The sequence below is a fragment of the Tinamus guttatus genome, unplaced genomic scaffold (assembly GCF_059628265.1).
Source record: "Tinamus guttatus ecotype Peru unplaced genomic scaffold, ASM5962826v1 Tinamus_guttatus_pri_ptg000914l, whole genome shotgun sequence".
In the NCBI taxonomy this organism is placed as follows: Eukaryota; Metazoa; Chordata; class Aves; order Tinamiformes; family Tinamidae; genus Tinamus; species Tinamus guttatus.
In genome coordinates, this window is record NW_028289448.1 from 65,164 (window position 1) to 90,054 (window position 24,891).

At 68.5% G+C, this 24,891-nt stretch overlaps 2 protein-coding genes across 2 annotated transcripts; one reads left to right on the forward strand and one right to left on the reverse strand.

Annotated features, from left to right (window-relative positions):
- Positions 1 to 599: 599 nt before the first annotated feature.
- On the forward strand, positions 600 to 3,866 carry LOC148591225 (glycoprotein-N-acetylgalactosamine 3-beta-galactosyltransferase 1-B-like). The gene is made up of 3 exons (XM_088537957.1): positions 600 to 756; positions 1,700 to 2,361; positions 3,702 to 3,866. The coding sequence occupies exons 1-3, from the start codon at positions 600 to 602 to the stop codon at positions 3,864 to 3,866; spliced, it is 984 nt and encodes a 327-aa protein (XP_088394083.1).
- Positions 3,867 to 7,264: 3,398 nt separating this feature from the next.
- On the reverse strand, positions 7,265 to 23,744 carry AGAP2 (ArfGAP with GTPase domain, ankyrin repeat and PH domain 2). The gene is given in 19 exon segments (XM_088537958.1): positions 7,265 to 7,432; positions 10,240 to 10,495; positions 11,012 to 11,234; positions 12,872 to 12,962; positions 14,087 to 14,238; positions 14,423 to 14,482; positions 14,746 to 14,892; positions 15,830 to 15,946; positions 16,031 to 16,184; positions 16,276 to 16,380; positions 16,483 to 16,569; positions 16,653 to 16,805; positions 18,029 to 18,141; positions 18,234 to 18,368; positions 18,442 to 18,583; positions 18,661 to 18,746; positions 19,901 to 19,988; positions 20,067 to 20,125; positions 22,471 to 23,744. Coding segments are annotated over 19 exon segments (3,558 nt in total). The 5' UTR covers positions 23,693 to 23,744.
- Positions 23,745 to 24,891: the final 1,147 nt, after the last annotated feature.

Here is a 24,891-nt window from a genome sequence, read left to right on the forward strand (position 1 = left end):
CCCCCGTGTCCCCCCCCGTGTCCCCCCCCGTGTCCCCCCCGTGTCCCCCCCCGTGTCCCCGTGTCCCCCCCAATGTCCCCGTGCCCCCCCAATGTCCCCGTGTTCCCCCCATGTCCCCATGTCCCCGTGTCCCCCCCGTGTCCCCCCCAATGTCCCCGTGCCCCCCCATGTCCCCGTGTCCCCCCCCGTGTCCCCGTGTCCCCTCCCCATGTCCCCGTGTTCCCCCCGTGTCCCCGTGCCCCCCCCGTGTCCCCGTGTCCCCCTCGTGTCCCCGTGTCCCCCCCATGTCCCCGTGTCCCCCCGTGTCCCCCTCCGTGTCCCCCCCCGTGTCCCCGTGTTCCCCCCGTGTCCCCGTGTCCCCCCCAATGTCCCCGTGTCCCCCCCCATGTCCCCGTGTCCCCCCCGTGTCCCCCCCGTGTCCCCCCATGTCCCCGTGTCCCCCTCGTGTCCCCGTGTCCCCCCCCGTGCCCCCCCCATGTCCCCATGTCCCCCCAATGTCCCCATGTCCCCCCAATGTCCCCGTGTCCCCCCCATGTCCCCGTGTCCCTCCCGTGTCCCCGTGTCCCCCCCGTGTCCCCGTGTCCCCCGCAGTGTCACCCATGTGCGCCCGGCTCCCGCGGGTGCCCCCCTTCCCCCTGGGCTTCGCCGTGGGGCTGCTCCTGGGGGGGGCCCTGCTGCACGGGCTGCGCCAGGCCCTGGTGCCCCCCCCGGCCCCACTGCGCCCCATGGCCTGGCACCGCCTGCCCCCCAGCACAGGTGAACCGGGAGGGGCTGCCCGGACGCCTGGGCCCCCATGGCGGGGGGGGTGCCCGGGAATGCTGGGGCTGTGTCCGGGTCCATGGGACTTGGGCTGTCTGGGTGCAGGATGGGGCGAGGAGCCCCCATGGGACCCCCACGTCCCCCTGCCCCATGGGAACCCCATGTCCCCCTACCCCATGGGACCGCCCTGTCCCCCTGCCCTATGGGACCCCCATGTCCTCCTGCCCCATGAGACTGCCACGTCCCCCTGCCCCAAGGGACCACCATGGGAACCCCATGTCCCCCTGCCCCATGGGACCCCCACGTCCCCCTGCCCCATGGGACCGCCCTGTCCCCCTGCCCTATGGGACCCCCATGTCTCCCTGCCCCATGGGACCGCCCTGTCCCCCTGCCCCATGGGATCCCCATGGGAACCCCACGTTCCCCTGCCCCATGGGACCCCCATGTCCCCCTGCCCCATGGGACCACCCTGTCTCCCTGCCCCATGGGACCCCCATGGGACCCCCATGTCCCCCTGCCCCATGGGATCCCCATGGGAACCCCACGTCCCCCTGCCCCATGGGACCCCCACGTCCCCCCGCCCCATGGGACCCCCACGGTCCCCCCACGTCCCCCTGCCCCATGGGACCCCCATGGGACCCCCACGTCCCCCTGCCCCATGGGACCCCCACGTCCCCCCACCCCACGGGACCACCCTGTCCCCCTGCCCCATGGGACCCCCACGGTCCCCCCACGTCCCCCTGCCCCATGGGACCCCCATGGGACCCCCACGTCCCCCTGCCCTATGGGACCCCCATGGGACCCCCACGTCCCCCCGCCCCACGGGACTACCCTGTCCCCCTGCCCCATGGGATCCCCATGGGACCCCCACGTCCCCCCACCCCACGGTCCCCCCACGTCCCCCCGCCCCGCGCTGAGGCCCCCCCGCCCGTCCCCGCAGTGAACAGCAGCGAGGCGGAGGCGCTGGCGCGCCGCGTGCGCGTCCTGTGCTGGGTGATGACGGCCCCGCGCAACCTGGCCACCAAGGCGCGCCACGTGCGGGCCACGTGGAGCCGCCACTGCGACGTGGCCCTGTTCATGAGCTCGCGGCGCGACGAGCGCTTCCCGGCCGTGGGGCTGCCCGTGGGCGAGGGCCGCCAGCAGCTCTACTGGAAAACCATCCGCGCCTTCCAGTACGTGCACCGGCACCACCTGCACCAGGCCGACTGGTTCCTCAAGGCGGACGACGACACCTTCGTGCTGGTGGCCAACCTGCGCTGGCTGCTGGCCGCGCACAGCCCCGAGCGCCCCGTCTACTTCGGCAAGCGCTTCCGGCCCTTCGTGCGCCAGGGCTACATGAGCGGCGGCGCGGGCTACGTGCTGAGCCGGGAGGCCCTGCGGCGCTTCGTGGGCGCCCTCGCGGCCGGCGCGTGCGGCCACACGAGCGCCGTGGAGGACGTGGCGCTGGGGCGCTGCATGGAGGCCGTGGGCGTCGAGGCGGGCGACTCGCGGGACACGCGGGGCCGCGAGACCTTCCACGCCTTCCCGCCCGAGCGGCACCTCACGGAGCCGCTGCCGCGCGACCGCTTCTACCCGCAGTACTCCTACTACCCGGTGCTCGCGGTGAGTGCCGGGAATGCCTTTGCTCCGCCCACCCCCAGGCCACGCCCCCAAGCTCCGCCCATGGGGACGTCCCGCCCAATAGATACCGAGCTGCACCCAGCCGCCCCGGGACCCCCTTGCTCCGCCCACCCCCAGGCCACGCCCCAAGCTCCGCCCATGGGGACGTCCCGCCCGATACCAAGCTGCACCCGGCTGCCTAGCTCCGCCCACTTCATTTGCACGCTCCCCACGCTCCGCCCATGGTCCCGCCCAATAGATACCGAGCTGCACCCAGCCGCCCCGGGATCCCCTTGCCCCGCCCACCCCCAGGCCACGCCCCCAAGCTCCGCCCATGGGGACGTGCCGCCCAATAGACACCGAGCTGCACCCAGCCGCCCCGGAAAGCCCTTGCCCCGCCCACCCCCTAGGCCACACCCCCGCGCTCCGCCCAATAGACACCAAGCTGCACCCAGCCGCCCCGGAATGCCCTTGCCCCGCCCACCCCCTAGGCCACGCCCCCGCGCTCCACCCAATCGATACCAGGCTGCACCTGACTGCCCCGGAATCCCCTTGCCCCGCCCACCTCTAGGCCACGCCCCCGAGCTCCGCCCAATAGACACCAAGCTGCACCCAGCCGCCCCGGGATCCCCTTGCCCCGCCCACCCGCTAGGCCACGCCCCCGCACTCCGCCCATGGTCCCGCCCAATAGACACCAAGCTGCGGCCGGCTGCCTGGCTCCGCCCACTTCATTTGCATGCCACGCCCACCCGTAGCGGGGTGCGATGGCCCACCAAGGCGCCTCCTGCCAAGCTCCGCCCACCCTATTTGCATGCAAGCCCCGCCCACATAGCCAGCGTCACCCAATACCTGCCCGCTGTGCCCCCTCCAGCCAACACGGAGCCCCGCCCACCCTATTTGCATGGAAACCCCGCCCATAGAGCCAGCACCAGCCAATACCTGTCCACTGCACCCCTGCACCTAGTGCTCAGCCCCGCCCACTCTATTTGCATAGAAACCACCACCCAGCCATAGCCCCACCCATCCTATTTGCATAGAAGCACCACCCACCATCTGCCACTGAGCTCCACCCACTCAATTTGCATGCAAACCCCACCCACAGCCCCACCCATTCTATTTGCATAGAAGCGCCACCCACTGAGGCAGCGCCACCCTCCCACCTCACCCCCTCCCCCCAGCGCTAAGACCCGCCCACCCAATTTGCATGGAAGCCCCACCCCCTGATCTAGCACCGCCCACTGCCCCCTCCCCCCCCAAGCCAAACCCACCCTATTCGCACACGAGCCCCACCCCCGCCCTCCCCATTTGCATGCAAGCCCCGCCCACCTTTGCCCCGCCCCCAGGGCCCCCAGTGCTGCTCGGACCTGGCCGTGTCCTTCCACTACGTGAGCGGGGAGCAGATGTACGCGCTGGAGTACCTGGGCCACCACCTGCGCCCCTACGGCTACCGGCCCCGCTACCGCCCGCCGGCCGCCAACCGCTCGGGGACCGCGGCCGGCCCGCCGTGAGCGACGGCACCGCGGGGGCCACCGGCGTGGGGAACGGGCCACCGGCATCGTGGTGCGTGGGCCACCATCGTCATCATGGTGCGTGGGCCACCAGCATCATGGTGCATGGGCCACCATCGTCATCATGGTGCGCGGGCCACCAGCATCATGGTGCAAGGGCCACCTGCATCACCATGGTGCATGGGCCACCAGCATCATTGTGCACGGGCCACCGGCATCGTGGTGCGTGGGCCACCATCGTCATCATGGTGCGTGGGCCACCAGCATCACCATGGTGCATGGGCCACCAGCATCACCATGGTGCATGGGCCACCAGCATCATGGTGCATGGGCCACCGGCATCATTGTGGTGCATGGGCCACCAGCAACATGGTGCATGGGCCACCAGCATCATTGTGCACGGGCCACCAGCATCATGGTGCATGGGCCACCATCGTCATCATGGTGCATGGGCCACCAGCATCATTGTGGTGCATGGGCCACCATTGCATAGACCATCATTGTCATGGAGCACAGGCCACCATCATCATCATGGTGCATGGGCCACCATTGCCATCATGGTGCATGGGCCACCGGCATCATGGTGCGTGGGCCACCATCGTCATCATGGTGCATGGGCCACCAGCATCATGGTGCATGGGCCACCTGCATCACCATGGTGCGTGGGCCAGCAGCATCATTGTGATGCATGGGCCACCATTGCCATCATGATGCGTGGGCCACCAGCATCATGGTGCATGGGCCACCAGCATCATTGTGGTGCATGGGCCACCATCATCATCATGGTGCGTGGACCACCAGCATCATCATGGTGCATGGGCCACCACTGTGTAGACCATCACTGTCATCATGGAGCACAGGCCACCATCATCATCATGGTGCATGGGCCACCATTGCCATCATGGTGCACAGGCCACCATCATCATCATGGTGCGTAGGCCACCATCATCCTGCTGCATGGGCCACCAGCATCATCATGGTCCATGGGCCACTGTCATCACGCTGTGTGGGCCACCAGCATCATGTTGCATGGGCCGCCGTCATCATGCCATGTAGGCCACCATCACCACCATGCTGCATGGGCCACCATCGTCATGCTGCATGGGCCACCAGCATCATGTTGAACAGGCCACCATCATCATCATGGTGCATGGGCCACCATTGCCATCATGGTGCATGGGACACCATCGTCATGCTGCATGGACCACCAGCATCATCATGGTGCATGGGCCACCATCATCATCATGGTGCATGGGCCACCATTGTATAGACCATCACTGTCATCATGGAGCACAGGCCACCATCATCATCATGGTGCATGGGCCACCATTGCCATCATGGTGCATGGGCCACCATCGTCATGCTGCATGGACCACCAGCATCATGTTGAACAGGCCACCATCATCATCATGGTGCATGGGCCACCACTGTCATGCTTCACGTGCCCCCATCACCATGTCACATGGGCCACCATCGTCACACCGTGTGGGCCACCACCATCATCACGGTTCACGGGCCACCGGCGCGTGGCGCGGGCCACCATCACCACAGCGCAAGGGCCACCAGCGCCGCTCCCAGCCTGCGCGGTCCCACCGGGGCCACCAGTGCCACCACCGCAAGGGCCATTGTCACACTGCAGGGGTCACCACCACCGTGCTCTATAGACACCCCCAAACGTTGAGTGTCCCCAGCAGCCCCTCACTCACTGCATGGCTCTGCTGTCCCCCCCTTGCTCTGTGTCCCCCCCCTTGCTGCATGTCCCCCCCCCTTGCTGCGTGTCCCCCCCCTTGCTGCATGTCCCCCCCAATGCCGCATGTCCCCCCCAATGCCGCATGTCCCCCCCCCCGGTGCCACATGTCCCCCCCCATGTCCCACCACCCCGCAGGGCGCTGCAAGGTGCCCCCCCCCCCCCACCAGTGGCCCCCATGGCAGCCACGTCCCCGTGTCCCCGTGTCCCCCCCAAGGAGCCAGGCCGCGGTCACAGCGCCAAAATGCGACATTGTTACGTAATTACAGGGACGCGGGGACAAAACGCTGTACAGGGCCCCCCCCCCCGAACCACCCCCCCAGACCGCCCCCCCCAATGTCCCCAACCCGCCATGTCCCCAACCCGCCATGTCCCCCCCCGTGCGGTCCCCGCTCAGCCCCGTCGGTGACGTCACTGCGGGCGCCTCTACATTCATGGGGGGGTCCGGGGTGCGCGGGGGGGACAGGGGGACATGTCCCCCCCCCCGGTCCCGGACACCGGTGAGGGACATTGGCCGGGGGGGTGGCGGGGGGGGGGTCTATCTTAAGTCTAAATGAAGCAATAAATTAAATAGGGTTGGGGGGGGGGTTGTACAAAAGGTCATTTAGAAAAGGGGGCCCCGGTGTCCCCTGCCCGGGGGTGGCAGCCGCAGGGTGGCACGGACGGAGGTGACGGGGACGGAGGTGACGGGGACGGAGGTGACGGGGTGGTGAGGGGTGAGCGGGGACAGGGGGCACCGGTGGCCGGGTGCGGCGGTGACGAGTTGGGAAGGACAGTGGTGGCAGTGGTGGCAGTGGTGGCAGTGGTGGCAGCGGTGGCCCGGCCGAGGGTGGCATGGACAAGGGCGGCCCAGGCGGGGGTGGCACGGGCGGGGTGACACGGGCAGGGGTGTCACAGGCAGGGCAGCGGCACGGGTGAGGTGGCATGTGGAGGTGGCACGGGCAAACATGCCATGGAGGGGGGGTGACATGGGCACCGGTGACACGGCCAGGGCGGGCCAGCATGGCTGGGGGCCGGGGGGGGGGGGGTGTGACATGTGCAGGGGGTGGCATGTGCAAGGGGTGACATATGCAAGGGGTGACATGTGCAGGGGGGGTGGTATGTGCAGGGGGGTGGCATGTGCAAGGGGTGACATGTGCAGGGGGTGACCTATGCAAGAGGTGACATGTGCAAGGGGTGACATGTGCGGGGGGTGACATGTGCGGGGGGTGGCATGTGCAAGGGGTGGCATGTGCAAGAGGTGACATGTGCAAGGGGTGACATGTGCAGGGGGGTGGCATGTGCAGGGGGTGACATATGCAAGGGGTGGCATGTGCAACGGGTGACGTGCAACGGGTGACATATGCAAGGGGTGACATGTGCAAGAGGTGACATATGCAGGGGGTGGCATGTGCAAGGGGTGACATGTGTGGGGGGGGGTGGCATGTGCAGGGGGGGTGACATGTGCGGGGAGGTGACATGTGCAGGGGGTGACATGTGCAAGGGGTGACATGTGCGGGGAGGTGACATGTGCAGGGGTTGGCATGTGCAGGGGTTGGCAAGTGCAAGGGGTGTCACCAGATGCCACCACCCGCGGTGCCAGGCAGCCCCCTCGTCCCCCTCCCAGTCCCCCCCACGCGAGGGGCCCAGGCGTCCGGGAGGCCGGGGGGGGCTATACGAGGGCGGCGCGGGGCTCGTGGGCGCCGCCGGCCGGGGGGCTGCCGTCCGGGGGGCAGCCGTGCTGCCGCAGGATGTCGGCGCACTCGGCGCTGCCGCCGCGGCGCGCGTAGAACAGCGCCGAGCGGCCCCGCGCGTCCCGCGCCGCCACGTCCGCGCCGTACTGCGGGCACAGCGCGGGGGGGGCGGGCTGCGCTTGGACCGGGCCGTGGACCCCATGGCCCCGTGACCCGTGCCGTGGCACCCATGGACCCTGTGACCCCTGTGACCCGTGCCGTGGTCCCCATGGACCCTGTGACCCGTGCCGTGGTCCCCATGGTCCCCGTGACCCGTGCTATGGTCCCCATGGACCCTGTGACCCCTGTGACCCGTGCCGTGGTCCCCATGGCCCCCGTGACCCGTGCCATGGCCCCCACATCCCCCGTGACCCGTGCCATGTCCCCCATGGACCCTGTGACCCCTGTGACCCGTGCCGTGGACCCCATGGACCCTGTGACCCGTGCCATGGCCCCCATGGCCCCTGTGACCCATGCTATGGTCCCCATGGACCCTGTGATCCGTGCTATGGTCCCCATGGACCCTGTGACCCCTGTGACCCGTGCCGTGGTCCCCATGGCCCCCATGACCCATTCTATGGTCCCCATGGTCCATCCCATGTCCCCCATGACCTGTGCTATGGCCCCCGTGACCCGTGCCATGGTCCCCATGGCCCCGTGACCCATGCTATGGTCCCCATGACCCCCATGACCCGTGCCGTGGTCCCCATGGCCCCCGTGACCCATTCTATGGTCCCCATGGTCCATCCCATGTCCCCCATGACCTGTGCTATGGCCCCTATGGCCCATGCCATGGCCCCCATGGACCCTGTGACCCGTGCCGTGGTCCCCATGTCCCCCATGACCTGTGCTGTGGTCCCCATGTCCCCCATGACCTGTGCTATGGCCCCCATGGCCCATGCCATGGCCCCCATGGACCCTGTGACCCGTGCCGTGGTCCCCATGTCCCAAGCTGTGGTCCCCATGGCCCATGCAATGGCCCCTATGGCCCCTGTGACCCGTGGTGTGCTCCCCATGGCCCCCATGCCATGGCCCCCATGGACCCTGTGACCCCTGTGACCCGTGCCGTGGTCCCCATGGAGCCTGTGACCCGTGCCATGGCACCCATGGTCCATCCCATGTCCCCCATGACCTGTGCTATGGCCCCCATGGCCCATGCCATGTCCCCCATGGCCCCTGTGACCCGTGCCGTGGTCCCCATGGCCCCCGTGACGCATCCTATGGTCCCCATGGTCCATCCCATGGCCCCCATGACCCGTGTTGTGCTCCCCATGGACCATGCCATGACCCCATGGCCCGTATCGTGGTCCCCATGGCCCATACCATGGCCCCTATGTCCCCCATGACCCATGCTGTGGTCCCGATGGCCCATACCATGTTCCCCATGACCATGCTGTGGTCCCCATTGTCCACCCCATGGCCCCCATGACACATGCTCCGGTCCCCATGGCCCATGCCATGGCCTCTATATCCCACATGACCCATGTTATGATCCCCATGGCCCATGCCGTGTTCCTCACATCCCTCGTGATCCGTGCTGTGGTCCCCATGGTCCATCCCATGGCCCCCATGACCCATGCTGTGGTCCTCATGGCCCATACCATGGCCCCTATGTCCGCCATGACCCGTGCTGTGGTCCCGATGGCCCATACCGTGTTCCCCATGACCATGCTGTGGTCCCCATGGTCCATCCCATGTCCCCCATGACCTGTACTGTGGTCCCCATGGTCCCCCCCATGGCCCCCATGACCCATGTTGTGGTCCCCACGGCCCATGCCATGTTCCTCATGTCCCCCATGACCATGCTGTGGTCCCCATGGTCCATCCCATGTCCCCCATGACCCATGCTGTGGACCCCATGGTCCATGCCATGGCCCCCATGTTCCCCATGGCCATGCTGTGGTCCCCATTGTCCACCCCATGGCCCCCATGACACATGCTCCGGTCCCCATGGCCCATGCCATGGCCTCTATGTCCCACATGACCCATGTTATGATCCCCATGGCCCATGCCGTGTTCCTCATATCCCTCGTGATCCATGCTGTGGTCCCCATGGTCCATCCCATGGCCCCCATGGCCCGTGTCGTGGTCCCCATGGCCCATACCATGGCCCCTATGTCCCCCATGACCCGTGCTGTGGTCCCGATGGCCCATACCATGTTCCCCATGACCATGCTGTGGTCCCCATGATCCATCCCATGTCCCCCACGACCTGTACTGTGGTCCCCATGGTCCCCCCCATGGCCCCCATGACCCATGTTGTGGTCCCCACGGCCCATGCCATGTTCCTCATGTCCCCCATGACCATGCTGTGGTCCCCATGGTCCATCCCATGTCCCCCATGACCCATGCTGTGGACCCCATGGTCCATGCCATGGCCCCCATGTCCCCCATGGCCATGCTGTGGTCCCCATTGTCCACCCCATGGCCCCCATGACACATGCTCTGGTCCCCATGGCCCATGCCGTGTTCCTCACATCCCCCGTGATCTGTGCTGTGGTCCCCATGGCCCCTATGTCCCCCATGGCCCGTGTTGTGGTCCCCATGGTCCATACCATGTCCCTACCATGTTCCCCATGACCATGCAGTGGTCCCTGTGGTCCCCATGATCCATCTCATGTCCCCCATGACCTGTGGTGTAGTCCCCATGGCCCATGCTGTGTCCCCCATGTCCCCCGTGACCCATGCCATGTTTCCCATGTCCCCCATGACCCATGCTGTGGTCCCCATGGCCCATACCATGTCCCCACCATGTTCCCCATGACCACGCAGTGCTCCCCATGGCCCATTCCATGTACCTTATGGCCATGCCACGTCCCCCATAGCCCAACCCCATCCCCCAGGGCCACGCCAGGCCTCCCACCTCCACATCCCGTCCCTCCCGGCCGCCCCACGTCCCCCAGCCCCGACCTACCCACACGAGCAGCTGCGTGATGGTGACCAGGGCCAGGTCGCAGGCGACGTGCAGCGCCGTGCGGCGCTCCGCGTCGCCGCTGGCCGCGTTGAGCTGCTCCTTCTTGCCGTGGGCCAGGAGCAGCAGCACCGTCTCCAGGTCCTTGTCCTGCACCGCTCGGAAGAGCCGCTCGCCCAGGGGCTCCTCCGACGCCGGCAGCGGCGCCAGGAACAGCCGCTGCTCGTACTTGGCCCGGATCCACGACTCGCGCTCCTCCCTGGGGGGACACCCAGGGAATCTCCTCGAGGTGGCCCGTGCAATGGTCCCCATGTCCTTCATGACCCGTGCCGTGGCCCCCATGGCCCCTGTGACCTGTGCTACGGTCCCCATGGCCCATGCAACGGTCCCAATGTCCCCCGTGACCCGTGCTGTGGTCCCCATGGCCCATGCCATGTTCCTCATGTCCCCCATGACCCATGCCATGTTCCCCATGTCCCCCATGACCCGTGCTGGGGTCCCCATGGCCCATGCCATGTTCCTCATGTCCCCCATGACCCGTGCCGTGTTCCCCATGTCTCCCATGACCCGTGCTGTGGTTCCCATGGCTCATGTCATGTTTTGCATGTCCCCCATGACCATGCTGGGGTCCCCATGGTCCATCCCATGTCCCCCCTCGCGCGCCTCCCTGGGGGGACACCCAGGGAACCTCCTCGAGGTGGCCCTAGACGTTCTCCAGAGCTTCCTTCACCCTCAGCGTTGGTGCCACGGGTGCCCCATGCAAAGGGTGGCTCACCGGGACGAGTCCGGCGTGGGTTTGCAGCGGCCCTGCGGGTTCTTCTCCCAGATGCTGTTGGCCGTGGCGTTGCCGATGGAGGCCAGCACCAGCGTGAGCTCCCGCGGCCAGTCGTCCAGGTCCAGGGAGCGCACGCGCGACACGTGCGTGCCCAGGTTGCGGTGGATGCCCGAGCACTCGATGCAGATCAGCGCGCCCAGGTTGAGGCTGGCCCACGTGGGGTCTGCGGGGGGCAGAGGATGTCGGGGTGGGGACACCGGGTGGCCCCGTGGCACTGTGTGGCCATGGCAGAGCCAACACCGCCGTGGGACCCACGGCACGGCCTGCGGCGTTGCGTGACCCACGGCATCGCGCAGCCCCTGGCACTGCATGAGCCAAGGCTTGGCATGACCTGCAGCATCGTGCAGCTGGTGGCATTGCATGATTGGTGGCACTGCATGGCTGGTGGCACTGCATGGCCCATGACATTACATAGCCCATGACCACACAACCCATGGCATCATGCAGCTGGTGGCATTGCGTGATTGGTGGCGCTGCATGGTCCATGATATTGCATGGCCCATGACTACACAACCCATGTCATCATGCAGCTGGTGGCACTGCATGATTGGTGGCACTGCATAGTCCATGACATTGCATGGCTCATGGCCTGTGGCATCACGTGGCCCATGGCATCACATAAGCCATGACTTTGCATGGCCCGTGGCACCATGCAGCTGGTGGCACTGCATGGCCCATGACTTTACACAATCCATGTCATCATGCAGCTGGTGGCACTGCATGATTGGTGGCACTGCATGGTCCATGACATTGCATGGCTCATGGCCTGTGGCATCACGTGGCCCATGGCATCACATAAGCCATGACTTTGCATGGCCCGTGGCACCATGCAGCTGGTGGCACTGCATGGCCCATGACTTTACACAATCCATGTCATCATGCAGCTGGTGGCACTGCATGATTGGTGGCACTGCATGGTCCATGACATTGCATGGCTCATGGCCTGTGGCATCACGTGGCCCATGGCATCACATGAGTCATGACTTTGCATGGCCCATGGCATCATGCAGCTGGTGGCATCGTGTGATTGGTGACACTGCATGGCCCATGGTCTGTGGCATCACATGGCCTGTGGCATCGCACAAGCCATGACTTTGCATGGCCCATGACATCATGCAGCTGGTGACATTGCATGATTGGTGACATGGTATGGCCCATGACATTGCATGCCTCATGGCCCATGGCATCACCTGGCCCATGGCATCACACGAGCAATGACTTTGCATGGTCCGTGGCATCATGCAGCTGGTGACATTGCATGATTGGTGGCACTACATGGCCTTGCATGGCCCGTGACATCACGTGGCATCGCACGAGCCATGACTTTGCATGGCCCGTGGCACCATGCAGCTGGTGGCACTGCATGGCTGGTGGCACTGCATGGCCTTGCATGGCTCATGGCCCATGGCATCACATGAGCAATGACTTTGCATGGTCTGTGGCATCACGCAGCTGGTGGCACTACATGCCTGGTGTCACTGCGTGCCCTGTGACACCATGTGGCCCCTGGCACCCCGTGTCCTGTGACACCGCCTATGCCCTGTGACACCACACGGCCCATGGCACCTCTATCCCGTGACACCGCGTGGCCCCTGGCACCCCGTGTCCCGTGTCACCGCACGGACCCTGGCACCCCCGTGTCCCGTGTCACCGCGGTGCCCTGTCCCCTGTGACACCCCCCGGCCCCCGTGTCCCGTGCCCTGTGACACCGCGTGGACCCTGGCGCCCCGTGTCCCGTGTCACCGCGGCGCCCTGTCCCCTGTGACACCGCTGGTCCCCGTCCCCGCGCCGCGCACTCACTGGGCGCCCCGCAGTCCACGCACAGCGAGTTCCCGCGCGCGTTGCGGATGGCCTGGATGGCCACGGCCTCGCTCTGGCTGTCCACACGGGCCTGCGGGGACAGCGGCGCTGAGCGGGGCGGCCCCGCGGTGTCACTGTCCCTGCAGTGCCCCTGTCCCCATGGCGCCACTGTCCTCGTGATGCCCCTGTCCCCACAGTGCCCTCATCCCCATGGTGTCCCTGTCCCCGCGATGCCCCTGTCCCAGTGGTGCCTCTGTCCCCACGGTGTCACTGTCCCTACGATGCCCCTGTCCCAACGGCACCCCTGTCCCCATGGTGTCCCCATCCCCATGGCGCCCCTGTCCCCATGGTGCCCCTGTCCCTGCGATGCCCCTGTCCCTGTCCCTGCGATGCCCCTGTCCCCGTGGTGCCCTGTCCCCACGGTGTCACTGTCCCCATGGTGCCCCTGTCCCCGTGATGCCCCTGTCCCCACAGTGCCCCCGTCCCCACGGTGCCCATGTCCCCACGGTGCCCCTGTCCCCGTGGCGCCCCCTGTCCCTGCGATGCCCCTGTCCTTGTGGTGCCCTCGTCCCCATGGTGCCCCCGTCCCCACAGTGCCCCTGTCCCCACGGCACCCCTGTCCCTGTGGTGCCCCTGTCCTCGCCATGACCCCATCCCCGCGGCATCCCTGTCCCCGCAGTGCCCCTGTCCCCATGGTGCCCCTGTCCCCGTGGCATCCCTGTCCTCGCAGTGCCCCTGTCCCTGTAGTGCCCCTGTCCCCATGGTGCCCCTGTCCCCACAGCGTCCCCATCCCCACGGTGCCCCTGTCCCCATGGTGTCCCCATCCCTGCGGTGCCCCCGTCCCCACAGTGCCCCTGTCCCCGTGATGCCCCTGTCCCCACGGCGCCCCTGTCCCCACAGTGCCCCTGTCCCCATGGTGTCCCCATCCCCACAGTGTCCCCGTCCCCACTGTGCCCCCGTCCCCACGGTGCCCCTATCCCCACGGTGCCCCCATCCCTGCAACACCCCCGTCCCCACGGTGTCCCTGTCCCCACAGCGCCCCTGTCCTCATGGTGTCCCCATTCCCACAGTGTCCCCGTCCCTGCTGTGCCCCCATCCCCACAGTGCCCCCGTCCCCGCGGTGTCCCTGTCCCCACGCCACCCCCGTCCCCGTGGTGTCCCCATCCCTGCAGCACGCCCGTCCCTGCGGTGTCCCCGTCCCCGCGCCCGTCCCACCTTGTTCTTGCTGCTCTCGCAGCACTGCAGGCTGGCCAGGATCTGGCTCTCGATGGCCTGCACCCAGGCATCCCGCTCCTCGAAGCTGCCGGCCTCGAAGTGCCACGTCTGCCCCGTGCTCGACACGATGATGAACTCGAAGTTCTCCTCCTCTGCGGGCGAGAGCCCCGCGCGGGCGCTGGCACCGGCTCCGGGGCCCTCCCGTGTCCCCATGTCCCCATGACCGCGGTGGCATCGGGTGGCAGCCACCCCCAGGGCACGGCCACGGGGGACAGCGGCGGCAGGCGGGGATGGCAGAGGCGCATGCATGAGTGGAGCCGGCGCGGGCCGCGTTACCTGTTTTATAAATATTTCTTAAACTACCAAAGCTTTTTAATTTCCACATTTTGCGCTTGGCTGCGGAGGGTCCCGGGCAGCGAGAGCGGAGAGAGCAAAGGGGGAGAGAGAGTCACGAGAGGAGCCCGAAGCGGCGTTTGCAGAGCGAGCGAGAGGGGACGGGATGTGGCGAGGACGGGGTGGTGGCCGTCACCTCCGGGTCCCCAGGGATGCTCTGCTGGATCCCGGGGGCATCCCAGCGTGCGGCATCGTCCCGGTGGCCCCGGGCTAGCGACCCCGGTGGCCACGGTCCCCAGGGCGCGCGGCATCCCCGGGGCGCTCACCTTCCGCCTGGCCCGCGGAGCCCTCCGTCTTGGACGGCGTCGAGAGCTTCTTCCTCCGGTGCTTCTTCCTGTCCACCATGGGCGACGGCGGCGGCTCCCGGCCCGCGCTGCCGGGGCTGGACACGGCCTCGGAGCCGGGGGGGGCCTCTGAGGGGTGCGGGGGGGTCACCGGGGCCGTCGGAGCCGCCGGGCTCCCCGGGGCCACCAGCGATGATGGGGGTCCCTGGGGCCACCAAGTTCACCAGGGCCACCTGAGTCACTGGGGCCACCAGGACCACAGGTCTCACTGGGGCCACCAGGACCACAGGTCTCATTGGGCCACCAGGACCACAGGTCTCACTGGGAGCACCAGGGCCATAGGGACCCCTGGGCCACCAGGACCACAGGCCCCCCTGGGCCACCAGGACCACAGGTCTCACTGGGCCATCAGGACCACAGGTCTCACTGGGCCACCAGGACCACAGGCCCCCCTGGGCGACCAGGACCACAGGTCTCACTGGGGCCACCAGGACCACAGGTCTCATTGGGCCACCAGGACCACAGGTCTCATTGGGCCACCAGGACCACAGGTCTCACTGGGGCCACCAGGACCACAGGTCTCACTGGGAGCACCAAGACCACAGGTCTCATTGGGGCCACCAGGACCACAGTCTCACTGGGAGCACCAGGGCCATAGGGACCCCTGGGTCCCCTTGGTCTCACAAGGGCCACCAGGACCATAAGGGCCACCAGGCTCACAAGGGCTACCAGGATCACCAGGCAATGCGGCCACCAAGGCCACCAGGTCCTCCAGGTCCTCTGGAGGCCACCCGGCTCTCCAGGGTCACCAGAGCCCGCAGGGCCACCAGGCTCAACGGGACCGCTGCGTCCCCCAGGTCCCTCAGCATCCAGTGAGCTCCAGCCCAGCAAGAAGGTGCCAGCAGGGGCCAGGGGACACTCATCGGTGGAGGGGACAGGGACGGGGACCCTCCACGGTGGAGGGGACAGGGACAGGGACGCTCACAGGTGGAGGGGACAGGGATGGGGACCCTCCCCGGTGGAGGGGACAGGGACGGGGACCCTCCCCGGTGGTGGGGACAGGGACACTCACCGGTGCTGGGCATCTTGGCGCTGGACGCGGACGCGCAGCGCTGCAGCGAGCGCTCCTTGCCCTTGGCGCCCGGCTCCGGCGGGAGGCTCAGCCCCACCGGGGAGGTGCTGCCTGCGGCCAGGGGACACGGCTGAGACGCGGGGACCCGGCCGAGGGTCCCTTGGGGACAAGCGTGTCCCCCCAAAGGCCGCTCACCGCCGCCCTCGGGCGCCTGCACGTCCTTGAGCAGCCCGTTGATGCTGGCGGCGGCGCCGCACGCGGACACGGCGCGCGGCGGCCGCTTGCCGGGCACCTTGACCGTGGTGCGCAGCAGGTCCATCTCCTTCCCGTGGGCGCTGTGGATGTAATCCTGGCGCGGGGCCGGGCAGGGCGCTGAGCGCCGCCCGTCCCCACCCGGGACGTCCCCACCAGGATGTCCCCGCCGGCCCCGGGACACTCACGTTGATGCTGGCGTGGTAGAAGAGCAGCCCGTTGCTCGACAAGGTGACGTATTTCTTCTTCCACTCCTTGTTGAGGGAGTTGCCGCTGCGCTTGAGCAGGAAGCTCTGCCCAGGGGACGGCGACGAGGGGACAGGGAGTTGGGGACACGGACGGGGAAGAAGGGGAACCGCGGCCAGCAAGGGGGGACAGCAAGGGGACCCGCTCACCTGCTTGATGGGGATGGCCCGGCCGCTGCCCGCCACCTCGCCCCGGCTGTCCAAGCTCCTCTTCTCCGAGTCGCTGCCCCGGCGGTTCTGTGGGAAGGGACTCGGGTTGGGTGTCCCCATTGTCCCCTCCCTGCCCATGTCCCACCCCGGGGACGCCGCGGGGGACTCACGGCGAAGAGGCTGGTGCGGCGCTTGGCCCCGCGGTGCAGGGAGCCGGGGGTGCCCAGCGTGGCCACCGGCTCCCCCCGCAGCTCCCGGTGGCTCACGTTGGGCGTGGAGGGCAACGAGGACGAGTAGTCGCTGGTGTGGCCACCGTTGCTGGCCTGCACAGGCGGGCAGGGGGTCAGCGACGGCGCGTCCCCGTCCCCATCCCCATCCCTGTCCCTGTCCCCATCCCCGTCCCCGCCCCCGTTCCCATCCCCGTCCCTGTCCCCATCTCCGTCCCTGTCCCCATCCCCGTTCCCATCCCCATCCCTGTCCCTGTTCCCGTCCCTGTCCCCGTCCCCGTCCCTGTCCCCATCCCTGTCCCTGTCCCCATCTCTGTCCCTTTCCCCGTCCCTGTCCCCATCCCCATCCCCGTCCCTGTCCCCATCCCCGTTTCCATCCCCGTCCCTGTCCCTGTTCCCATCCCTGTCCCCGTCTCCGTCCCTGTCCCCGTCCCTGTCCCTGTCCACATTCCCATCCCTGTCCCCGTCCCCTGTCCCCGTCTCCATCCCTGTCCCCGTCCCATGCGCAGCCTCATGGCCAAGACCAGCCCCATGGCCATGTCCAGCCTCATAGCCATGCCCAGCCCTATGACCAAGACCCCGTCCCCATCCCTGTCCCTGTCCCTGTCCCCGTCCCCGTTTCCGTCCCCGTCCCCGTCCCCATCCCCGTCCCTCTCCCCATCCCTGTCCCCATCCCATGCCCAGCCCTATGGCCAAGACCAGCCCCATGGCCATGTCCAGCCCTATGACCAAGACCCCATCCCCATCCCTGTCCCTGTCCCCATCCCCGTTTCCGTCCCCGTTTCCGTCCCCGTCCCCGTCCCCATCCCCGTCCCTGTCCCCATCCCGTGCCCAGCCCTATGGCCAAGACCAGCCCCATGGCCATGCCCAGCCCTATGACCAAGACCCTGTCCCCGTCCCTGTCCCCATCCCCGTTCCCATCCCCGTCCCCATCCCTGTCCCCGTTCCCGTCCCCGTCCCCGTCCCCGTCCCTGTCCCTGTCCCCATTCCCATCCCTGTCCTCATCCCTGTCCCTGTGCCCGTCCCCATCTCTGTCCCCATCCCTGTCCCCGTTCCTGTCCCCGTCCCCGTTCCTGTCCCCATCCCCGTCCCTGTCCCCGTCCCCGTTCCCATCCCCGTCCCCATCCCTGTCCCTGTCCCTGTCCCCGTCCCTGTCCCCGTTCCTGTCCCTGTCCTCATCCCTGTCCCCGTTCCCATCCCCGTCCCCGTCCCTGTCCTCATCCCCGTCCCCGTCCCTTTCCCCATCCCTGTTCCCATCCCCGTTCCCATCCCTGTCCCTATCCCCATCCCTGTCCCCGTCCCACTGGCGCTGGCCCCACCTGGATGCCACCACCAGGAGTGGAGCCGGCCGAGTGGCTGGGGGAGCTGGGCAGCGACTTGCAGGACGCCAGGAGCTGCTGCTGCTTCCGCAGGGCCACCGCCTTCTGCGCCACTGCGGGGACAGCGGCAGCGTCACCCGGCCCGCCCGCGGGGACGGCCACCGCGTCCCTGTCACCCACCTCCCCCGCGCACCCCATCGCCCACCTTCGGTGAAGACCCGGTCCACGTTGAGGCCGTACGTGGCGCAGGTCTCATAGTAGAGGCACCGCTTCATGTCACCGCAGAGCGCCTGGGCCCGGGCGTCCTCGATGACGCGCGGGTTGGAGGAGCTGATCTTGTCTATGGGGCGGCGCGCGGGGCTGAGCGGGGGGTCCCGGTGCCCCGGCCCCGCCGCGCCGCCCCGCCGGCTCACCCTGCGTCCCCACCAGCGCCAGGGCCACGTCCCCGGGGGCTCGGTGGCTGCTGAGCAGCTCGTGCAGCTGCGTCACCTCCTCGAAGCTGCTCTCGTCCTCCAGGCTGAACACGAAGATGACGGCGTCCACCCAGTTGGCAAACTGGAGGCGGGGGGGGGACACGGGGACGTCACGGCTCCGCGTCGCCGGCCGCGGCCACCCCCGGAGCCCCCTCGTACCTTGGCGTCCGGGGCACCTCCTTCCTCCCGGATGAGTAGGAGGTGGCTTTGACCGTCAACCAGCACCTCGCGCTTGAACTGCCCACCTGGACCCAGGGGAAGAGCCGGAGTGTCAGCGCAGTCCCACCATGCAGGGACCGTGCCATGGGGAGGGCACACGGCCAGGGAGGAGCCCAGCCCCATGGCCATGTCCAGCCCTATGGCCATGCCCGGCCCCATGGCCAAGACCAGCCCCATGGCCATGTCCAGCCTCATGGCCATGCCCAGCTCTATGGCCAAGACTAGCCCCATGGCCAAGACCAGCTACATGGCCATGCCCAGCCCCATGGCCAAGACCAGCCCTATGACCAAGACCAACCCCATGGCCAAGACCAGCCCCATGGCCATGCCCAGCCCCATGGCCATGCCCAGCTACATGGCCATGCCCAGCTACATGGCCAAGACCAGCCCTATGACCAAGACCAGCCCCATGGCCAAGACCAGCCCCATGGCCATGTCCAGCCTCATGGCCATGCCCAGCCCTATGGCCAAGACCAGCCCCATGGCCATGCCCAGCCTCATGGCCATGCCCTGCCCTACGACCAAGACCAGCCCCATGGCCATGCCCAGCCCCATGGCCATGCCCAGCCCTATGGCCAAGACCAGCCCCATGGCCATGCCCAGCCTCATGGCCATGCCCTGCCCTACGACCAAGACCAGCCCCATGGCCATGCCCAGCCCCATGGCAATGTCCAGCCTCATGGCCATGCCCAGCCCTACGACCAAGACCAACCCCATGGCCATGCCCAGCTACGTGGCCATGCCCAGCCCTACGGCCAAGACCAGCCCCATGGCCATTCCCAGCCCCATGGCCATGCCCAGCCCTATGGCCAAGACCAGCCCTACGGCCAAGACCAGCCCCATGGCCATGCCCAGCCCCATGGCCATGCCCAGCCTCATGGCCATGCCCAGCCCTAAGGCCAAGACCAGCCCCATGGCCATGCCCAGCTACATGGCCATGTCCAGCTACATGGTCATGCCCAATCCTGTGGCCAAGCCCAACTCCATTGCCAAACCCTACCCAATGGCCAAACTCAATGCAATGGCCATACCCAACCCAATGGCCATGCCCAATCCCATGGCCATGCCCAGGCTCATGGCTGTGCCCAAACCCAACCCAACGGCCAAACCCAACTCAATGGCAATGCCCAAGCCCATGGCCATAGCAAACCCTGTGGCCATGGCCACCCCAGCCACTCACTCTCCGTGGGCTCCAGGCCCACGTAGGAGCCGGTGAGGAAGCGGTGCACGAGGGCCGACTTCCCGCTCTTGCTGCTGCCCAGGACACCCTGCGGAAGGGCAGGGATCGGCATCAGGACCCTCTGTGGCACCAGCACGAGGGGGAGCCCCGAGGCCGCAGTACCCACCAGGCGGATCTCGGGGACGGAGCGACCCAGGGTCCATTCCTGGCTGTTCACCAAGGCCTCTGAGGGGAGGAGAGGGGTGAGACGGAGCTCGGCGGGGGGAGCCCGGCCGCCTCCGGTCCTGCCGGCAGCTCCGCCGGCGGCTCCCGGCGTGGGCGGCCGCGGAGCCGTCACCAAGCAACAGCACCCGGCACCGAGCCCGGTGGAGGCGGCGGGGAGGGCCACGGGGACGGGCCGTGGCGGAGCCATGACCGCGGCACCCCCACGGGAGCCCCCCGGCACGGCCGCCCCGTGCTCCTGCCTCCCCCGGGCATGGAGGGCAGCAGGACACGGCGGGGCCAGCGTCACGGCGGGAACAAGGTCGTGATGGGCACAAGGGTCCCGTTGACACGAGGATGTCACGGGCATGAGGGCACGCTGTGCACGAGGCCACGGTGTGCACGAGGATGCAATGGACGTGAGGATGCAACGGACGCGAGGATGCAATGGCCGCAAGGACGCAAGGGATGCGAGGGCGCAATGGGCACGAGGGCGCAATGGGCACGAGGACACAATGGTCACTAGGGCACAATGGGAACGAGGACACAATGGTCACAAGGGTGCAATGGGCACGAGGACGCAATGGGTGCAAGGGCACAATGAGCACGAGGACGCAATGGGCGCAAGGACGCAATGGTCACAAGGATGCAATGGCCTCAAGGACGCAAGGGATGCCAGGGCGCAATGGGCACGAGGACGCAATGGTCACAAGGGCACAATGGGCGCGAGGATGCAATGGTCACAAGGATGCAATGGGCATGAGGACACGAGGTCGCAAGGGATGCGAGGGCGCAAGCGATGCGAGGACGTGATGGGCACGAGGATGCAATGGACACAATGGACGTGAGGGCACAAGGGATGCGAAGGCGCAATGGGCATGAGGAAGCATTGGTCACAAGGACGCAATGAGAACAAGGACGCAATGGGCACAAGGACACAAAGGGCGCGAGGACGCAATGAGCATGAGGACGCAATGGTCACAAGGATGCAATGGGCACAAGGACACAATGGGCACGAAGACGCAATGGGCACAAGGGATGCAAGGGCGCAATGGGCATGAGGACGCAATGAGCACGAGGACACAATGGTCACAAGGATACAGTGGACACAACGGGCACGAGGACACAAAGGGCACGAGGACGCAATGGTCCCGAAGGCCACGGCGTGCACCCGGGCACCAACGCACATGGGCACAAGGCCACAGCGTGGCCAGGGGCTGCTCCGTGGCCGGGGAAGGACGTGGCACGTGCCGGGATCCATCCGGCCACGCTCCCTGCCATGGACCGGGGCACCCTGGGCTGCCCCATGCGCCCAGCCTGTCCATGGGGCATCTCGTCTCCTGCACCAAGGAAACGGGGCAGCAGGTGCCCCACGTCACAGCCCTCGGTTGCCCCACATCCCAGCCCCGCTGAGGCCCCACGGCAGCCAAGGGGTTAACGCCGGTGCCTGTCACCCCACGCGTCATCGCGGCGCTGTGCCACCCACGGGCCCCGCTGCCACCCACGGGCCCCCCCTCGGGCTCTGCCCACGCGGCGCCGTGGGGCGGGTGCTGGGGGGACCCCCCAGCTTGGCCTGGGGGACACGGGGACGGGGTGGACGGGTGGGTGGCCAGACTGAGGGCGCATGGATGGACGGCTGGATGGACAAGCAGATGGATGGAGGGATGCATGGACGGATGGATGGACAAGCAGATGGATGGAGGGATGCATGGACGGATGGATGGCGAGGGGACACCTGGCCGGACAGAGAGGCGGACACGGGGTGGCTGGACAGAGGGACGGGCGCTGTGTAGGTGGGTACAAGGACGGATGGACAGACGAGGGGACCCAGGGATGGGAGAACAGACGGGTGGACGGAACAGGACACAGGCAGCCACAGAGGGGGACGGACAGACAGGTATCTGCCCACCATGGGGCAGCCCCAGCTGGGTCCCCTTTGTGACCAGACTGAGGCCACAGGGCCACCAGGCCACCGGCCAAGCCACAGCCACGGCCATGGCCCATGGACCCCCCTCCTGAAGGGTCCCTAAGGGGGAAACTGAGGCAGAGGGGAGCCAGGGCCGGCCCCGCTATGCACCCACCCCCGGGCTGCTCCATAGGTGCCAGCCCCACAGCTGGGAGATGCCACCCACGCGTCCCCCGGCCACAGACGGGTCCCCCCAACTCACTACCAGCCCCACACAGGCCCGGTGGGCCCAGGCGTCCGGGAGCCCCCGTCGCTTTCTAGCATCACAACAGCCAAAACACCCAACCCCACCGACGCACCCCAATACGGGGGGGACCGTGACGCAGCACCACGACACCCCACGACGAATCCAGGACACCCCCCGTCCCCACAGACACCCCAAAACAGGGTCCCGGGTACTCACTGGGGGAGGCCCCGCGGGGCAGGTCGGCGCTGAGCAGCGCCCAGGGGGGCGCGGGGTGGGTCGGGGTGGCCGCCGGGCTCTTGGCGAAGATGCCGCTGATGAACTTGAGCATCTTGCGGTCGCGGGTGGAGGCCCGGCCGCCCTCGCGGCCTCGCTTGAGCCCCGCGCCGCCCTCGCCGGGGGGCACGGCCGCCGTCAGCACCCCCGGCCCCGGGTGCAGGTCGCTGTTGTCCAGGGTTTTGCTCTTCCCTTTGCGGGGCGAGAGCCGGGCCCGGGCGGGCGGCCGCGGGCCCCCGTCGGCGCCGGCCTTGCCCCCGCCTTTCGCTCGCCCCTTGCCCTCGCCCTCGGGCCACGAGAGGCGGCTGCTGGGCCCCTTGTGGGCACCTTTGCCCGCCTTGGCCTCGGAGCCCATCTTGGCCCCGCTGGTGGTCACCGTCTTGAAGGGTTTGTTGGCCAAGCGGAGGCGCCGGGGACCGGCGGATGGGTGAGGTGAGGACGCCCCGGGGGCGGGGTAGGGCTTGGTGGCCTCGGGGGCCACCTCGGCACATGCCCAGGTCGCCTGGCTCAGCAGCGGCCGCCGGGTCCCCGCCGCGCAGCCCTCGGCCGGGGGGCACTCGCGGGGCGCCTCCAAGGTGCCCTTGGCCCCCCGCGCGCCCGGCGGGACGTGTTCGGCTTTGGGGGGCAGCAGCGCAGGGTCGGGCTTGGGGGGCACGGCCGGCGGCAGCAGGGCCAGGTCGGGTTTGGGGGGCACAGCGGGTGGCAGCGGCAGCGGCGGCGGCGGCAGCAGCGCGGGGTCGGGTTTGGGGGGCACGGCCGGCGGCGGCAGCGGCGGCGGCGGCAGCAGCGCGGGGTCCGGCTTGGGGGGCACGGCGGGCGGCGAGTCAGGCGAGCGGCCCCGGGACGCGCCCGGTCGCCGCCGGGGGACCGGGCTGGGGCTGCGGGGGCTGCCGGGCTGCGGGGCGGCGTCGGGGGGGCCGCCGCCGGCCGTACTTATCCAGAGCGCGTCCTGCCGCTGGAAGAGCCGCTCCGGCCTCTTGCTCTTCCCGCCGCCGTCCTCGGCGCGGCCACCGGCGCCCGGAGCTCGCCCGCCCGCCGCCGCCGCCGCCGCCGCATCGCCGGGCCCCGCCGCTTGCTCCGCGTCGCCCGCCACCGACTCGAGCTTGACCAGCGTGAGCGAGATGAGGTACGTGGTCCGGCGCTGGAGGCCGGCGGCTCTGCTCATGGGTGCGGGCAGGGCCCCCCCTCCGGAGCCGGCCGGGTCGGACCGGGCCGGGCCGGGCCGGGCCGGGCCCCGCTCCCCGCCCCGCCGCGGGCTCCGGCGCCGCGCGCGCGGCTCCGCGTCCGCCGGTGCCGGATCGAGGCTCCGGCGCGGTCCCCACCCCCGGCCCTGCCTCCCCAAAGCCTTTCCCGCTCGCCCGCCCCCGGAGGGGTTGGCACCGCCGCCGGCCCCCCCCGCTCCGCCCGCCGGAACGGGGCCGCCCCCCCCCCCGCCTCCCCGGGGGGCTCCGCCGGGGCGGGGGGGGGGCCACGGCTCGGGATGAGGGGGGTTTTGTTGGGGTGGGGGGCGGCGGCGCGGGGGGGCCATGGCCGGGGCCATGGGGGGGGGCTCCTCCTTTTGTGGCGAGGCCGGGACCGGCGGGGGGGGGCACGGCTGCGGGGGGGGGGTCGGTGCCGCCGCTCTGCACCGGGCGCCGCTCCCGGGCGGCGGAAACGGGGAGGAAGGGAGGGAGGGGGCGGGCGGCGGCCCCCGGTGCTACCGGGCACGCGCGAGCGCCCCCGCCTCCCCCGGCGGCGGGAGGGACCCTCCGGACACCCCCCCGCCCCCCCCGCGCCACTGTCACCGGGACCGGCCTTCGCCGCCGGGAGCCACCCCCGGAGCCACCCCCGGCCCGTCCTCCTGCCCCTCGCGTCCAGCCGAGCCTCCTTCCAGCTCTTCCGGGCCTCCAGCCCTGCATCCCTGTAGCCATCCCTGTAGCCATCCGCTCTGTCCATCCCTGCATCCATCCCTGCATCCATCCCTATAGCCATCCCTGTATCCATCCCTATAGCCATCCGCTCTGTCCATCCCTGCATCCATCCCTGTATCCATCCCTGTAGCCATCCGCTCTGTCCATCCCTGCATCCATCCCTGTATCCATCCCTGTATCCATCCCTATAGCCATCCGCTCTGTCCATCCCTGTATCCATCCCTGTATCCATCCCTATAGCCATCCGCTCTGTCCATCCCTGCATCCATCCCTGTATCCATCCCTGTATCCATCCCTATAGCCATCCGCTCTGTCCATCCCTGCATCCATCCCTGCATCCATCCCTCCATCCTGTCTAGCTCTGCATCCCTGTATCCCTCCATCCATCCCTGTATCAATCCCTGCATCCTTCCTTCCTTCTCTCCTTCCTTCCTTCTCTCCTTCCTTCCTTCTC